Source organism: Polistes dominula, unplaced genomic scaffold (assembly GCF_049000335.1).
Source record: "Polistes dominula isolate Pdom_NZ unplaced genomic scaffold, Pdom_raw_medaka contig_33, whole genome shotgun sequence".
Lineage (NCBI taxonomy): Eukaryota > Metazoa > Arthropoda > Insecta > Hymenoptera > Vespidae > Polistes > Polistes dominula.
The window spans coordinates 4,742,788-4,761,591 of NW_028300998.1; the positions used below are offsets into that span (position 1 = coordinate 4,742,788).

At 30.2% G+C, this 18,804-nt stretch overlaps 1 protein-coding gene across 6 annotated transcripts; it reads left to right on the forward strand.

The window, feature by feature from the left end:
• The first annotated feature begins 10,339 nt into the window (after positions 1-10,339).
• Positions 10,340-18,182, forward strand: LOC107067927 (uncharacterized). Of its 6 annotated transcripts, none has more exons than XM_015323880.2 (16): positions 10,344-11,150; positions 12,016-12,207; positions 12,294-12,437; positions 13,059-13,255; positions 13,427-13,568; positions 13,643-13,739; positions 13,850-14,038; positions 14,110-14,262; positions 14,360-14,627; positions 14,721-14,999; positions 15,059-15,266; positions 15,351-15,538; positions 15,627-15,919; positions 16,173-16,457; positions 17,239-17,421; positions 17,496-18,182. In XM_015323880.2, exons 3-16 carry the CDS (start codon positions 12,307-12,309, stop codon positions 17,652-17,654), a joined length of 2,772 nt encoding a protein of 923 aa, XP_015179366.2. In that variant the 5' UTR covers positions 10,344-11,150; positions 12,016-12,207; positions 12,294-12,306; the 3' UTR covers positions 17,655-18,182. The 6 variants fall into 6 exon arrangements, with proteins under 6 accessions (XP_015179358.2, XP_015179366.2, XP_089029653.1 ...); XM_089173527.1 differs by having other exon boundaries at positions 10,349-11,150; positions 15,645-15,919; positions 16,173-16,292; XM_089173528.1 differs by having other exon boundaries at positions 10,349-11,150; positions 15,648-15,919; positions 16,173-16,292.
• Positions 18,183-18,804: the final 622 nt, after the last annotated feature.

Here is an 18,804-nt window from a genome sequence, read left to right on the forward strand (position 1 = left end):
AAAAAGAAAGGACTTCAACCGAAAAAAAAAAGAAAAAAGAAGGAAAGCGTGTGTGTGTGTGTGTGTGTGTATGTGTGTGTGTGTGTGCCACGAAAAGCCTAGGTATTTATCTCCCGTTTGAAAATCGGTCGCTCGCAGGTAAATGAACGGAAGGATAATCGACCGTTCGTGCAAAATTTGTGGAGGCGTGATGCTCGTCTGATCGTGAACAATTCTGTCACGCACCACTGAAGCGCTCGTTCCTTTCACCGAGGGGTTCGTCGATAATGCTCGTAAACAACACACATACGCAAATTATATGTAACGATATATACATATACATGTAGTAAATGTGCATGCACGTATACGTGTGTACGAAAAAAAAAATAGAAAAAGAATGGCCGTTTACCTAGATCGTCCCTTTTTTATTTTTAATTTGCATTTGTGCCCCACAATGGCAAAAAAAGACAGAAAAAAAGAAGAAAATAAACGATAGTCCTTCCCAACGAGAGTAGATAAAAAGAGTCATAAAAATATTGAAAAGATAGGAGTAGAGGCGTCGAATATCGACAACGCAGGTATCGATAAGTGTCTGATACTCGAATAGAATAATGCCTGAATATTGGCACAAGTATCGATACTATCGAATTTTTTGAAATTCAATCATTCAATGTAGTATATATATACGTATAAAAATTCACCACGCAAAGGACAATATCTTTGCTTGCGTTAGTGAATTTTCGACGAATTCAAAAGTTGATTAAATTTCGTAGACGAGCATTCGTTATTATCGGCTGATTCCATTCGCCCGAATTTGTTCCCTCGAGTGAACGAGAGAGAGGCTTCATAGAGTATATCTGCCTGGAATAGGATTTAGGTCGAAGGTCGAGAAAAAGTTGGCGGAAAAATGGCTTTTCCAATATCGAAACCAACCCATCTTTACTCCCCCCCTTCTTCCTTCCCACTACTTCCTGTCCTCCTCCTCCTCCTCCTCCTCGTAATCCCCTAACGTTATTTTTTTTTTATTTTTTTACTTTTCTGCATACGTGTAATCTCTTACCCCAAAGTGTTTATAATTTACGGAAATATTCCTAGATAACCGTTCGAGTTCGAAATTCGAATAGAGAATAAAAGGGAACTGGAAGAACTGCAGGTTAGTTGTACGTTCGACGTGTGAAAGAGGAGGTGCAGATGCAAAAAAAAAATTAAAAGAAATAATAATAATAAAAACAAAACAGAAAGAAAAGAGGTAAAAAATAAATGGGAATAGAGAGAGAGAGAGAGAGAGAGAGAATGAGAGAGGGGAGAGTTAAAGAAAAGAGAAAAATAAAAATTCGTCCTAGGATGGTCTTTAAAGCACTCGCGAAATTGGATATCGACATGCTTAAAACGGAAAATCGAAGTGAAATAGAGATAGAAAGTAGAGAAAGAGAGAATAGAATTCCATTAGCAAGTAAATCGTAAGGGAAACGCGAAGAGATTGGAAAATGGTTAGAGAGCACCGGAGTCGAACGTTTTACGGTCAGTTACAGTGAAAAACATTTTCTTTTGTTTTTATTTTTCCATTTTTTTCTTTTCGTTTATAATACACCAAACTCTCTGCGAGTATTTTCTAAATAATCCCTTCAACATACTCAGATCAAAGAGATTTGCGCGCAGTGCACGTTGCTACTCGTTTCGATTGATATTAATTTTTTTTTTCTTTTTTTTTTGGTTTCTTTGACTCTCGTTAACGAAAGTTTTGTACGCAAAAAAAATTAATTGATTAGAAAAGTTGCAAAAATAAAAAATAATAATAATAATAATAATAATAATAATAATAATAATAATAATAATAATAATAATAACAGCCCACGCGCGTCTTATTTTGTTAATGTTCATGAAAAAGAAATGAGAAGAAAAATAAATATAAACGTTCTACTTTGTTTCAATTTCCATTTTAACTTAGAAACGCGTAACGTAAATCTTTAAGTCTAGGATCGCGAAGAAAGTTATTTAATATCGTTCACGAACTCGAGTCTCTCCAACTAGGAGAATCGTTTAAAGTACAATCGTCTTTTTATTTGATTCGCATTTGCGAAAGTAACAGCAACAGAATACAAAGGGAGACCGAGCGTATCAGTAACTCTTGAAGAAGTAACTTGAATATTTCGCCTTGAATTTACTCGTTCCTTACTTTCATCTTTTATATTTTTTTTTTTTTTACTTCCTTTACTTTTCATCCCCGTAACATCACTTTGCATCGCCATATTTCTAGTTCGACAAACTTTTCAAATCATTTTACATAGAAAAATAATATTTTACCACTAAAATTTTCAATGCGTAAATCGAATATTAGCAAGTTATATTATACGCATATTTTATATATCTAATAAAATAATTTATATATAATATTATATGTGGGTGGATTGAAAAATTTTGGGTCCAACATAAAAACAATTTTTCAGTTAAATTTACTTTTATTTGTAAAAAATTAATAACGTTATTTTTGTTTAATATGCCTCAAAACTTTTCAACCCTCCCCCCCACTCTCATATATATTATATATAATTTATATTGTGTATATATTAAAGTAATATAATTCTTTGTAAAATGATATAAATCCAATTTCTTAAAAAGTGAGTTAAGACTAATTCCAATTAGGCATAGATAATTTCTTTTTAATAACAAGGTCATAATGGTATAATATACTTCTCAATTTATCCAATTTATAAATAACAATTTCACAATAAAATGTTTACTCATTAATATTTTATTTAGAAATTAATATAAGTCTATTTGCAATTCAAAAAAACTTCTGTTCCTTTTTAACAATTATTAATATTGTTATCGGATAATAATAATTTACCACATTTATATTTTAACAAATATTACACAAATTATTTAACATTTACAAATATTATTCAATTAATTTAAATACAAACGTTTAAATATCTTAAAATAAAAATACATAAGATTATACCACCTTAAAAATAAAACAGGTCATATATTCAATACCATGATTATTTCAATATGAATTAATCATTAATTAAATTTATTTAATAATTAATTAATATTAATATTTATAAATTTATTAAATATCAAATTTTATGTTATACATATTGTATATAAAAATATTATTGGTAATTTATTATATTTTATATATATCTATATTATGTGGTAATAAAATTTACACATATATTTGAATGTACGATAAAATGTAAATGAAAATATTTATCTATCATATTATACTCGTATATCATAATTACGAAACGATCATTAATTAAATTATCTTCCAAAGTATCCAGAGATCGTAAACGGTTCTAACACGGGATTAACATGTCATGTGCAGGAATATGGATCAATATCTATTATTCGTGATTTAAAATAGAATATAATTCTCTCTATCTCTTCCTCTCGAATGATAAATTATATATTTTCAGGTTAAAGTTTGAAAAATATTGATCGTAAATAAATTTCTATACGATTTGATTAAATAGCAGGATCAAATAGAAATAATATTTTACGACCTTGAATAGTAGACACAGAAGAATTTGGAACAAGAACACTTGTAAAGAAAAGAAAAGCTTAAATAATGACATAACTTATACTGACTCATCAATTAGGATCAATTACACGACGTTTTCTTCGTCGGTCTCAGAATTCGTTCCTTTATTTTCTTTCAAATACGAATTCAATGGAAACTCTTTCGAGAAATGAAACATCGCGCGATCTAATTTATTAATACAATATACAATTATGCAATTTATTTCTAGAATTATTTAATATTGTTATCTATTTCTCATTTATTTTATCAACCCACGTTGGTATACAAATTTTTGTCTATAAAAGAGAATGAAATATTTTTAATGAATAATCTGAAAATGTTTACGTGTCATGATAATACGTCGGGATCTAGTATGGCTTAAAAATTAAATTAATCAGAAGAATTCATCAAGCAATGTTTTCAAATCACCTACGTGTGCTAACGAATATAAACTCATTGTTAATTTCTTTTCTAATTAATTATATTTTTCTTTTCCAACAAACAAAAAAGAAAGGTTTAAATAAATTAAGCTATTTAATAATTTGATTTAACTTTCCTGAAAAATAAAAAAAACACATACGCTTACGTCACATGCGAATCACATTCACGTATAAGTACACGTGCATACTCTAATTATATCCAGTGAACGCAATATGGTCAACGAAGTTTCTAGAGAAAGAGGTAAAATGTGCGAAAGGACATGTCGTCTATGAAGGAAAGGGAGATAGAACAAGCAGGACATTTTGCAGCCTGTGAAAATTATTTATCTCTCTTGTGGCTTGGTAGCAAGCGTTGATAAATGTGTTCTCGCGAGAAATGTTTCTCTTTCTCTTCCTCTTTCTCTCTTTCATGATCTAATGTATGTTTGTATACGTTGGAGAAGTAACAGGAAAGATAGAAAGAGAGAAATAGATAAATAAAGAGAAGAAGAAGAAGAAGAAGAAGAAGAAAAAGAATAGATACACAGAAAAAGAAAGAGAGAGAGAAAGAGATACAAAGATAGGAATAAAGACACAGCATCTTGCTTTCACATGGTTGTTGAATCAAAAGGAATTTAGAAAAATAAAATTGTCACTCTCGGTGTCTCTGTAGAATTGAAATAAAAGCGAGTATTACATCTTCGCATATTCGTTTTTTCCCTTTTTATTTTTTCATCATCTTTTCTCCTCTTTCACCCAATGCAGTACAATGCAATGCAATGTAATGCAGAATTTTTTTTGTATCATTTTGTTATTCGAGATATCAAAATAATTCACCGAATATATCTTTACGTGTTTCACTTTCTTCCTCGTTTTTTTTTTTTTCTATAACATAACTTATTTGTAGATTATTATTGTCACCATGTTAATCTCTACTGATATTGTTCTGTTTTTATTTATCTTTCTTTCTTTATTCCTACCTTCCTTCCTTTTTTTTCTATCCCTTTATCTGTCTCTGTTGTTTCAATCATTTGGAGAGAATCTCATTAAGGTTAATTCGCGTTGAATAAAAATAATAATGTATTATAAAAAACTTATAAAAAATAGAAGAAAGACAAAGAAAATAATCGAGGAGATATTATTATCGAAAATATCACGACACGAATTGCTTTGTTGGAGGCTCGAGAATTTGTAAATAACGAGGGGCATAAAGTTCTTTGAGCAAATAATAACGATCTCAAGAATCTTCGAGAGATAATCCTAAGCAGATTTCCAATTAAAAATGATACTCGAGGACAAAAATGTGTTATATTTTTCTCTCAAAGTACCTGATTATTGTACAGTCACGTTCTAGTGTATGTCAACAAAAAAACCCACACAAATATACACACACGAAAAAAGAGTTCAAATAATTTTAATTTCAGAATATGAATTTATTTTTGAGGATAATATTCTGATAAGGTCTAAATATTTGTTATTTTCTGTTTATCCATTAAAATTACTTAACAATTTATTGTAAATGAATTATTTAACTTATTTATATACATATATATATATATATATATTTATATTAAATTATATATTATTACTTATATATAATAAGATAATATATAAATATATTTAAAATACACAATAATATTAATAAAATTATTTATATTATTTTAAATATTTTTAAAATGAAAAGATACAAGAAGTAAATTTTCAAAAATAATTCTTCTTAAAATATAATATCAGTACAATTGAAACATATCTTTTATTTGTTACCTTTATCTTATAAAATAATAACAACAATATATGATGTAAAGGTACTTATTATCTCTAGAATGATGAAACGAAAAGTACGTTTTGTATGAGGTCTTATGTTGGTAGCAGGTCAATGGCAAGAATAACCGGAGGCAATCTCCCAAAAAGGAGTCTAATGCTCAACCCACTTCCCTTATGATCAAAGAACAATGGTGGAAAGGTGCGGTGAGAGACTTGCAGAGATACGAACCGGGCTTTACATTCATACAATTCGTGGGTTAATCCAGTTAGAAACAATTAGCTGATGTAACTCGTTCTACTACGTCTATATGTCTGCCACCCTAGCCTGTTCCTATTCCTGCTCCTGCTCCTGCTCCTGCTCCTGCTGATGCTGATGCTGGTGCTGGTACTGGTGCTAGTGATGGTGCTGGTGCTAGTGCAGTTAGTGCTGCTGCTAATAGTAGTGCTGTCGCTAGTACTGTTAGAAACTGCAATGCGGGCAAGCCAGGTTCCTACCCAGACTATTTCGAAATTGCAACAAAACAATATTTGTATGGCAATGGATCCATTCGCGAACGACTGACACGATACGCCAAATTGAACAATGTACTACATATGCTCTATATATATATATATATATATATATATATATATATATATATTTCTGTATCTATATACTATGCGAGTGGTAAACGTATTTCAGGAATATAACAATGAAAGGATGAAAAGGATGAAATTGTTGGAACGAAAATTAAGCTAGTATCGAATTTTAAAAGAATAATAACTATTCATATACGTTCTGTACCAATAATCAAAGGGTTCAAGTGAATAATTTGAATAATTAACATTTTAATAACATAATAGGATAATTTTCTAATCCAACGATGCATTCGTTCGACAGCTAATAGAACGATCAAATTGATAATGTTGATAATGAAATTTGACGAGAAATTTATAAATATTATAAACGATGATTAATAAGAAAAGGATAACATTCATTTAGTTTAATTTTGATTGATTTTTTTTATTGTTAAATATTATTTAATACTTGAGGAGTATACTTGTGTTAATGCCTGTATAAATTTTATACAATTATTAAATATTATGTTAGTCGTTATTATAAGAATATTTATTAGTTTATATGGTGTTTAATTTAATTTGATATTATTGATTTTCCTAAATTTGTATAATAATTCTATTTCATTACGAACACATGTACATATTTGTGTCTAAAATGAACATTACCCTTTTCATATTTGTAATAACCGATCAATAATGTATTAATAACGATTTGATTGTAGGAAAAATGAATAGTATATTCTCGAAACGGCATATCAACAGGTTCGAAGGAAGATTATCACGAATGCTTTAAGCCGCATTCGTCATGACCGCAACCCATAAAAAACGATATTATTCTAAAAATATATTTTTTATTCTCTCTCAAACTTGTTTCGAACTTCTCTATCTGTTTTATCATCGCAACGAGTTAGTAAATTCTCTACATTGTTCGGTGAATTTTTAATTATTTTCCGACCAAAAAAAAAAAAGAAAATTTTCAATAGAATTCCCTAGTTGACATTTTATTTGTAGTTTTATTAGTTTCGTACCTATCAACGAGAAATTAACTTTTCGTTATGTTCCTATTTACTTTTGTTTTTATCCCGAATCACTTTAAATTGATAAAAAAAAAAAGAACACGCATATAAACACACACATACACCAAAAGAATGGAGACTCGAAAGATAAAATTGTGTCTGGATTTTTTCGGGTATTTCGAAATGGAACAAACCCAACTACGATTCAACCGGTTAAAACCAACCGAACGAGAAGATCTTCACGGACACGTAGGAAACATAACGTTTAGCTTTAGTCTAGATTAAAGACGGTAAGAGAAGTATTTCCACGGCGTGCTTGAACGGAAACAACGTACTAACGCAGAATTTCTTACATAAGTGTATATTTTCAATTCGAACCGTAAAAAGAGATTCGACGATTTTCTATTAAAAACTGATAGCACTAAGAACATTTTCTTTTTATTCTTTCAAAAAAAAAAAAAAAAAAAAAACAAATCGACAAATGTGTCGACGTTTACCAATTTTTCATCAATTTTTAATCTAATACAATTTTTCACATTAAATTAAAATCAAATATTGAAAATAATCGATTCAAACGTAAAGATTAAATAGAAAATTAAATTAAAAAAATAAAATAAAATAAAATAAAACGAAATTAAAAATTTGAATGAAAGACTGAAAAATGAAGGAACTTATCATATCAAATTTCGAAACGATTCGGCGAGATTAAAAGGAACGCGTAGATAATTGTTTGAACCGCGAGTCGAGGTAAAAGTGGTCGGACAATACTGCACAACGGGAATTTAATAAAGCTAGGTGCCCGGACCAATGGACGTTGCGTAGAACGTGGCTAAAAGAAATGGACGTGGAGCGTGTCCAGCATGCACAGAAGCACCTTTCGACCGTCTTTATCTTCCCTTTTTCCAACAATTTTCTTCTATTCGAGCTCTCACTCCTTCCTTCGTAGTTACTTACTCAGAGAAGTATTATATTTCCTTTCTTTCTCACTTTTTCTTTCCCACCCTTTCACGAGTACAACATGTTTTTCTCTCTTTTTATCAAAGATTCGTTAAAATTTTCTCTTTCTCTTTCTTATTTTTTCTTTTTTTTTTTTTTTTTACTTAGCTTGACCAAGTGTTCTCCACAGGATATACCTATAGGAAGAATGATATAAAACTCTTACAGATAAAAGAATTTTCAATTTAAAACTAAAGTGATGTGTCGTCTATTAATTTTAATTTAAATGATGCAGAATAGATATATGTAACTATATATATAGTTACAGTTTTATTTCATCCCTCTCTAAATTTGTATAAACTACAAAGACACACATTTATATTTATCCTGTTTATTATTTTCCAGTTTATTTTATTTTATTTGTTTCTTTCTTTTTTGGCACAAACTTACTTGATTACTTCATATCTGAAAGTTTATCGTGTTTTTTAAGCATAAGTTATTCAGGGTGAGCCAAAAGTTCCTAGGTCATCTTAAATATACTAGAACTGCAAAGCTGTTCGAAGAGTTTTATGATTAAAAAAAAAACCGTCTAACAGGTGTAGTAAATTTTTTTAAATTACGCAAGAACTTTTGGCTCACTCTGTATGTATATATTATCGTCTAATTATATCATAAAAAGTATCATAATTTAACCCACGTTAAATAATTATTTTGTAAACAAAAGAAAATTCAGTTGTACAAGATTATTAGTCATGATAACGTTAGATGATATTCAAATTATGGCGACCGAGATACCTATCCCATTGTCTACCTTCGTCAACCGAACTAAGTGACATACGACATTCAGTCAAGCGCATTTAGAGTACCCTCAACCAGTTAACACACCTAGAACAGGAATAAATATATCGACCCTAATGTTAACTTAATCTGGCTTTAACTATGTAACTAGGACTATCTCTCTAAGAACCACTTTAACGAACTTGATTTACTGTAAATTTCATTTCATCTCTCTCTCTCTCTCTCTCTCTCTCTCTCTCTCTCTCTCTCTCTCTCTTTCTCTAGCGGCACTCAAACCTTCTGTAGTTGGGTTTACTTCAATGTACCAACAGTTTGGTTAAATAAATTCAATCTTATTAAAATGCTGTTGTTCAAACACTGTTGGATGTCGATCTATATTTACCTAACTTCCCGTCCCATTCAAAGCCTGTGCTATGAAAATTACATTATACATGATAATAATGCATAAACTGATGATATTGTAAAGCACTTTTTAATCAAATATCATTTTTCAAAAATTAACCACAAAGGTCTGAATAGCGAGTCCAATGTGGGTTGTTAGTAACCAACGTGACATTAAATCGTTAATGCTTATAATCTTTACAACTTTGTATAATCTCTAATTTTCAATTATCCCTTTGAGTGTTATGAACGCATATTTGCGTCCAGTAAAAGCTATCTATGTGAATTTAGGACGCATATATACGTTCAGTTAAAGCTACCTGTGTAGATTAAAGACACGTTTATGCATTTAGCAATTTTTACCTATATTCTTGCAGGTTTTTCCTTCTCGCTTCCAGCTATATTTTTTATAGAGAATATATATTTTATATATTATTAATTAATATTTATTTTAAATATATATATATATATATATATATATATATATATATATATATATATATTTTATATTATTGGAATTATTTAAGATATATATAAATATTATTTATAATAAAATTGTATTACATTTATATATTAATATATTTTACTATTCCCATAACAATTTAATTGACTTATATTATATCAAAGTAAGACAGAGTTCCATACATGTTCCATATCGTTATTGACCGCCTATAAGCTAGAATTTATTACCACCGTTAGTAAAATAGGAATCCACTTTAACTGATCAATAAACAGAAATAGTTTTATAATTGTTATTTTTTCTAATACATTGGTCTACTAATTACTTTCCTAATTACAGATCAGATAAAACTAATGTAAGTCAACTTTTAAATTTCACAATAAATAAAAAATATGATTTCTTGTCTTACCCTGTGTTGGTAAGGTAGACATTTTTGTCTTTGTTGATAAGATAGAAAGTTTCGTATAATACTGACGAAGAATTACTTCGGCTGAAATGTTTGAAACTGTGCAATAGGAGTTGTATACATATAGGGGTTTTGTCCAGGGCGCCGACGCCGTTCTATAAATAACGAGTTTGAGGGGTGGTGAAATGGAAGAATAGAGAAAGAGAAGGGATAGATAGTCCGGGTTTACGGGGACCGGCAAAATCCTATGAAGAAAACGACGTACGCACGTACGACAACGGCAGTAGTAACGTCCGTGGCAGTGCGCTCGTTCTTTCGTGCGCCCTTTAAGTAAAGCCGAGATTAAATACCATGCCTTTGGCTTTAACCCTTTTCCCCTTTCCCGGAATGCGATTAAAGAGAAGTATATAGTGACTCCAATCAAAGAAAAAACGAAGATTGGCCTAAAGTTTGAAGGGTCCTAAAAAAAACAAAAAAAGGAAGATATTCCAATTGTTATAAAACAGATACAAATTTGTGATATCGTAGGTTTAAATAGAAAAAAAAAGAAAATATAAAATACAAAAAAGAAGAGATAGATAGAAAAAGGAACAAATTGTGATAAAGTTAGACAGATATCAGAGAGAAGATTAGAGAAAAAAAATAAAAGATATACTTTTAGAAGGGGGTGGGAAAAAATATCAACTATGTGCAGGCGTTTGAAGGATCAAAAAAGAAATTGGTCGCAGAGCGTCGTGGCTTGCGGCGCCGCGACAACGCGTCTCAAAATCTGACTCTTCTTCTTATTCGTCTTCTTCTTCTTCCTTTGAAGAATCGAACAGAGCAAACGAGAATAAACAGAGAAAAAGAGAAATAAGGAGGGAGAGTGTGTGCTTGTGTAAAAGTGCTGGCGAAGAAAGGAGGAAAGGTGATTATATAAACGGGGTGATGCCCTGTTAGAGAGAATAAGTCGAGAGAGAGGAGCGGTGCGTTATACCTCGAACGACGTCCATCTCGCCCCTGCTGCAAGAAAAAGCGCCTAATTATATATCAACGTGCATCGCGCATGCGTAGAATTTACGAAATGTCGCGGGACGTAACGCACCCCCTCTCAACTCACCAAAGAGGAGAAGACTCTTATAATGTGATCAAACGAGTCTCTAAATGCATTTCTCTTTGTTTTTATTTATTTATTTATTAATCTAAATAAATAATAAAACTCTTTTAACAATCAAAAATAATCATTCAAAACAAATAATATTAATGATATTAATTCACAGATAAATAAAAAATAATTTTAATTAATAAATTTTGGTTTGCAATTATCAAGACAAATGATATAAAGTACATTTTGTCCAAAATAATTTGAAAGATAGTATATCTGATATTTCTTATTGTACTAAATAAAAACAATGTTTCATTAATAATATTAGTTTTATATTTTAAAAAAAGGATTAAAAAATCGTTTTAATTAACATCGTAATCGCCATTTTCATCGCTATCGTTATTATCAAAATTATTATCATTGTATTAAGTTATGGTGTGATCATTTTTTACGATAGCATAGCAAGTAAAGATTTTCCCGAGAAAGACCCTTAGCAAGAGGGTAAGCTAGGGAGAAAAAGGGTCGATATCGTATCTAAGCATCGTTGCAATCTAATAGGCACCTTTATAGACCTGCCTGTAAACGTTCCTTCCTACGAAAGAAATTTACTCTCTCGCGATACAATAATAATATCTATGAAGAATATATATATACGTACACATATACACATTTATATATATATATATAGGTCAATACGAAATAGAACACAACTCACCGTGGGCTAGATGCCAAAGAAAATGTTAACTGACAATCGTGATGTCTCGTAAATCCAAACGATTAGAAAATACGCGTTTCACGGTGTGAACAGTTCATCGTGATCAATCTTTGTCCTATTAATAGTGTTTCCTAAATAATAGAAAAATCATTCGACTAGTTCGAGGTGAGAAACAAAAAAAAATGTAAAAAAAATTCCAACTAAAAGAAATGACGAACAACTTTTGTTGCTTTCTCTTTTTCTCTCAACAGATTTTTAGCTACAATGGCTTTAGTTATGCTTCCTTGTGACCTACCATGGTGGTCAGCTGTGGTAAAACAATTGGACAGAGCAGCACTCGCCAAAAACTCCACGGATCTTATGGACGCGATGCAGAGATTGCACGACATGTGCAAGTAAGCGTGACATTTTATGCATCTTATTGTATTATATTACGTAGCGTTAAATATAACAAAAACACACACGAAGGACACACGCGCGTATACAATACAAACGTAGGTATAGATATGTTTTTAAGTTCTTTAAAATGACTGACAATGAATAAAAAATATTTAAAAAAAAAAATGGATAGAAAAGAAGAAATAATGTTTTTTTTTTGCTTTTATCTAATTTATAATAATATTTCCGTTTGACATAGTTATAAAATTAACTCGGCGAAGATACGACAATGCACACAAACGTGAAACTATATTCGGTCGATGATCTCACGCCTGTATTTTATTTTGTTTGATGTTACTGCTCGAAGGAATGTAAAATTTACGACTAACTTGTCGCTTCTGCGCATTAGAGAAACGTTTAAAGGATCTCGTTAAAGTGTCTCATCTTTTATGATCCTCTTAAAATGATATTCGTAAATCTTTTATGATAAAAAATAATTAAAAAAAAGAACACATGCTTAACGATACAATTAGAGGAAGTTATAAACGAGCTTTCTACTTCGCGCTTTACGTAAGGTGGCGCTTGTTTGTCTAATTTCATTTGATTATTTTAAACAACAGCGGGAACTTTCGTTTCAGCATAAGCTTAGATCCCGAAGAGGACATTCAAGATCCCGAGTTATTCACAGGATTGGGGAAATTCCTCGATGAGGATCTCGACTTTAACGAGCGTGAACAAATATTCACTAAAACAATACCACGAATGGTAGAAAGAGCTAAATCTTTGAGATCTACAAAACCTTCTTTGGGCTTACACTACAGCTTACAGCAACAAGGTAACTAATTATACAATATTTAACAAACAAAAAAATTAAAAATAATAAAAGACAGAAAAATAATAAATTTGTTAAAACATAAAAAATACTTTCTAATATTCCAATAAGATATTTGCGATCATTTACAAACGTATACTTAAACATAATATAATATATTTTTTTTTTTGTTAGGAGACAGTGTCGAATATAGCTACGCTTTTGTCTCTTCTCTCATTGCTAATGCATTTTTCTCAACGTATCCAAAAAGAACGACAAAGACACATCCCACCTTAAGAGATTTCAATTTCACGAATTTTTTCAAACATCTTCACACGTGAGTCAAATTCCGATAAAAATAATTATAATAATTATTGGCGAAATATTAACAAAGATATTGCTATGTTTTAGGAATTGTCAAAAGGCAAAATTAAGAAGCATATTTCGTTACTACGATTATCTCGAAAACGAAGATGCTTTGGACGGACGAGTGATTATTTCGAGACAGGTAAAATGAAAGTGCGTTTGTTAAGAATGATATGAATCAGGATAAACAAACAAATAAAAGAAATAATAAAGAGGACAATTATTTTAATCCTTTATGTTTTTTGTACGTAGGTAATGACATCAAAACAATGGTTGACTATTGAAGATTGGCTCGAAAGTAATATACCACTATGTCCATTGACGATTCGTCATGAAGGTCGTTTGGGAAGACAAGAAACAGAAACCGTTTACGTTTGTTTTGCAAGTGCGAAATTCGGGGGTGGAGTACTCGACGGTGATATCACACAAGAAACCATACATGTAAATAAATATAATTATCTGTATATAACATCTGTAATATCAATCTTAATATATAATATCTGTTATTTCAGTTAGCAACTCATCCAGAAATGATCGCAGCAATTTTGTCAGTCGAGGCTTTGGAAGATAACGAAGCTTTAGTAGTCGAAAATGTTAGGCGTATATCTATCATAAACGATCCCCATAACAGAGCAATATTTGAAGCTATTCCCAAACCAAATACCGTAATTGATTATATTAATTGTGATCAATAAGTTTCCTTATGTTTTAAAAAATATTTATTATTATATTAATTTTATATTATTTATTTTTTTTCTTAAGGTAACCATTTGCTGTATAGATCCAGAAGATTATTCAACATTACCATTAACTCAATTCGTAGAGGACAATATTTTGAGAGAAATGAACAAGTCTCTTCTAGGATTTCGACAAAGACACGTACCGAGTAGCCCAACAGACCCAATCAAAAATGAATTAGATCCAGATGGGAGTTTAGGAGCTCGGAGATTATCGCCGATTGGTGAAAGTTTTAGTAGCACTCCACCTGAAATTGAGAATGAAAATAAATCCTACGATGGCACGAAAGATGGTTAGAAATCGAACAATTTAAACTATTACTTTTCTAGTATAATGACAACTATTATAATTAGGATTGATCTATCATATTTACTAATTATTACAGCTGAAACAACGACGTTTAGTGAATTGAACAAATCACCAAGTGGTACTGAACTTCGAACAAAACCGAACGGTAAATTCATTCGATCAGCGAGCCCTCGAAGAATTTGCAAGGATAGCAGTTATACGAACAAGAGAAATCGTTTCATCGTTCTTGGATCTAGTGGTGAAGTTCTACCAGTCACTCGGAAATCACTTGGTCAAATGTCTGTTTACAGTAGTTGCAATAGTCAAAGTACGGATAGTTTTCATAGTGCGAAAGATACAATGGACGAAGAAGTTGGTACGTAAAAGAACGAATATTATTCTCAGGATTCGCTTAGAATTTATAATCAATTTTAGATGAAGAAGAACAAAAGTTAACAAGACGCTATAGTTCGCAATTGGATACACCCGAAAGACGAGGTACATTTGCACAAAGATTGAAAGAAGCTCTCAAGCGAGAAAGTACAGCTACTGGTGCATCTACTTCCAATACTTCTTCCGGGGAAAGCAGTTACGCTGTTGGGATAAGTATCGCAGGAAGTAACGTTTGTGATCAGGATATCAAGTAAATCATTTTTATTTATACTTAAATAATCCCATCTATTAGCTATTATTAAGTTAATTACTGTTGTATCACTGAATATTGCAGGCTCAAAAGAGGAGGTTCAAGGGGATTCGTTTTACGAGATGAAACGGTAGACGAAGATTTTTTAAAAGAGTCTTTGGAAGCAGAGCAAAAGTGGTTAGGTAGATTCCGACAAAGTCAACCACCAGCGTTTCAAAGGAGAGAAACTAATGCTAGCAGTAAATATAGTTTTAGTACCGAATATAATTCTGGTAAGTAAAAATACATTTTATATAAAACATGTATAACTTTAATATTTTCGATACGTTGATCGAACATTTTTCGTTCTTATTCTATTAGACTTCTGTTCTGAATTAGAAGAAGTCTACGAGCAATTATCAAAATGGTTGGAAGATCCAATTGCAGCGGATGAAAATCGGGAATTGGATGCACGTGACAGAGCAGTTGTTAGATTCGCTGGTTCTTTATTAAAAAGAGCGCTAAGCGAATCGTTCGCAGGTGTTCCACTTCAAGAAGGTGAACCACAACCTTTCATCGATTCGACTGATATCAATCAGGGGCACAAATTAGCTTCAGCTGTGAGAAGTTTAAGTTTAGAACTGGCACGTCAGAAAAGCAGAAGGCAACAATCGGTAAAAAGTCTATTTTCTTCTTACTAACTTTATTATTTTCAATAGATGATAAAAATATAATTCCATTCTATTGAATCGTGTACCGCCATTGAGATAGAATGAGAGACTATATGAATTTATTTTTTATATATATAACCCTAATTATAATATAAATAAAATAAGAAAAAATTTCATTGAAAAAATTAGACAAATGAATATTGTATTGTTAGATTTCACATTTTATTAGACACACATTTAAAGCTGTACCATACAGGTTACTGAATCCGAAGACATAGAATATTACGAAGATGCTCTGAACGATGAGGCTACGATAACAAAGGATACGAAGGATTGCCAACGCAGGAAACTGCGAGCTGTTGCATTTACTTCTGAGGTATATCAAACCTTGGTCGATGATTATACTACTGTATACCTACCCAAATCTATAGATAGAAAGATATCTGGAACTGATGATAATAATATTACGGAATCAGTTAATGTCAATAATACTACGCATGGAAATCCTATAGAGAAGTCCATACAATATTTAGTAAATGAAGTGAGCAGACTTATTCTTAGTTAGAATCACAATAATGATATTGTGAATTTGTATACATAAATATCTATGTAACAATCTAACGCATGATAAAATGAACGTAATAACGTCGACAATTCTAAACTTTTATCTGATGCCTATCACTTCGATTATCTATCTCTTTCTCTCTAAAGATATGTTTAAATAATTTAAATCTGACAAATATATCAATTATTAATTAAAAAAAGAAGAAAAAATCAACGAACTTCTACATATACTAATTATTCGTGCATGATCAATATTATAAACACTGCTTTAGCTTCAGCCAAAACTAGTTTTTAATAATTAACATAACATTTATCTGTCTCTCATTCTATCTACCTTATAATGTGCTTTTTTTATTTGTGAAAATTAAGATAACATATTTCGTTCGTTTATAAATTAGTAATTATCTTTTTCTAAAAAGCTGAATAATTCGATACAATATAGAACAATAATCAAACATCGTTTGTTTACGAAAAAAAAATACTATAACCAAAATATTTAAATTAGGAAACTAAATATTACCTTTTATGCTTCCTTCTTATCTACTGTCTCATAGTTTATTAACAATAATACTTTATGTTCTATAAATATTCATTTACTGCATGTCAATGCACTTTTATACAATATCACAGCAACATTTACAAATGTTATATATTTTTTATATTATAAAATTATGTTACATATGAAAATGTAATATATTTATGCAAATATGTGATAAATAAAATCAAAGAATAATCTGTAATAACTATTATATTTATAGATACCTCGAGAGAATAATTCAAACATTGGCGGATTGTTGTCCGTAGCAACAGGCAATTGGGGTTGTGGGTCAAGGTTGAAAGGTGATCCACAATTGAAGCTTGTCATACAATGGTTAGCAGCTTCATTGGCAGGTGTACCAAGATTAATTTATTACACCGCAGGAAACTGTTCTTTATCTAAGGTAAGAATCGAATGAAAATTTTTAAATAAAACGAAGAGAACAAATTTAAACTAATTATATTATTTACATTTTAGTTGGATACAATAAGTAGAGTTCTTCTAGATAGACAATGGTCAGTAGGTGATTTAGCTGCAGCTACCTTGAATTTTTCCAAACAAGCAATAGAAGAAAAGGTAGTAAATAGAAATAATCTTTTTGAAGAATTAATTGGCATGGACAAGTTAAGTCCTTAACCTGACCAAATGCTGTCCGTTTTAGTAGACATTCTTGCTACTATGATAGAGGACAGCTTACTAATGTCGCGTGAACAAAATACAATGTCAATAGCTGACGACAATGAATCGAAATAAGAAATGGTACTAAAAGAAAATAATAATAATGAAAAAGAAAACAGGTCTAAAAAAAATGAATTGAAACTAAAAAATTGCAATAAGATATTTATAAGTATACGATCGAATAAGATGTTGCTTACGTTTTACTCTTACATTCTATCAATTTGGTGAACTAAAATCATTGTAAATATAATCTCTAATTTAATTCCTTAATATAAACTCTCAATAAAACGACTAGAATGTAATAATCATTGATACTGTCAATTTTATAAAACATCAAGTAAAACATAATTATTCTTACACTAAATTGTTAGAATGAAAGAGTCACGTAAAAGTAAGTAACTTCTTTTTCTACTTTATCTTTCCAAGATTTAAACTTAACTAAACTTAAAAATGAAAATGATCAATAATCAAAACGAAGTAATTTATCATTTAGCATATCAATACGATGTTTCACAACTGCACAAGCTGTACAAAATAGCCCTATCGAAGTAAAAGTAGATATTCTGATATTTTCTGTAAATACATGAAAAAGTGCATTTTTTCAGGGAAAAAAGGTTTTAATGATTATATAGGAATAGTAGTATTCAAAAAAAAAAAAAAGAAAAAATGATAATAACTATAGCACAACTATCAAGTTAAACAGATGTACAATATGATATATTAGTAACACGAATGTATAACATGTCAATTCTAACTCTTTGTTTATACAATGAAACATATTTGCATATAATTATTAATAAAACACGATATATACTGATCTATATTTTATACAGTAAAATTTGTAAGACATTGACATATATATATAAATATATAACATAAAGAGTAATTGCTAGTACAAGCAGAAAAACGGCACTTTAATATCAAAAGAAGCTAAGAAAAAGGAGGAAAAAAAGAAGACAAATCCAAAACAAGTTTTATGTTTAAAAGAAAATAAGTTTATCTATACGCAATTTGTAACCATATGGTCCAAAAATAACAGAAATATTTCACAAAATTTATATACACCCATAAAAATAAAAAAGAAATTCTATTTTTTGCAGCAAATATA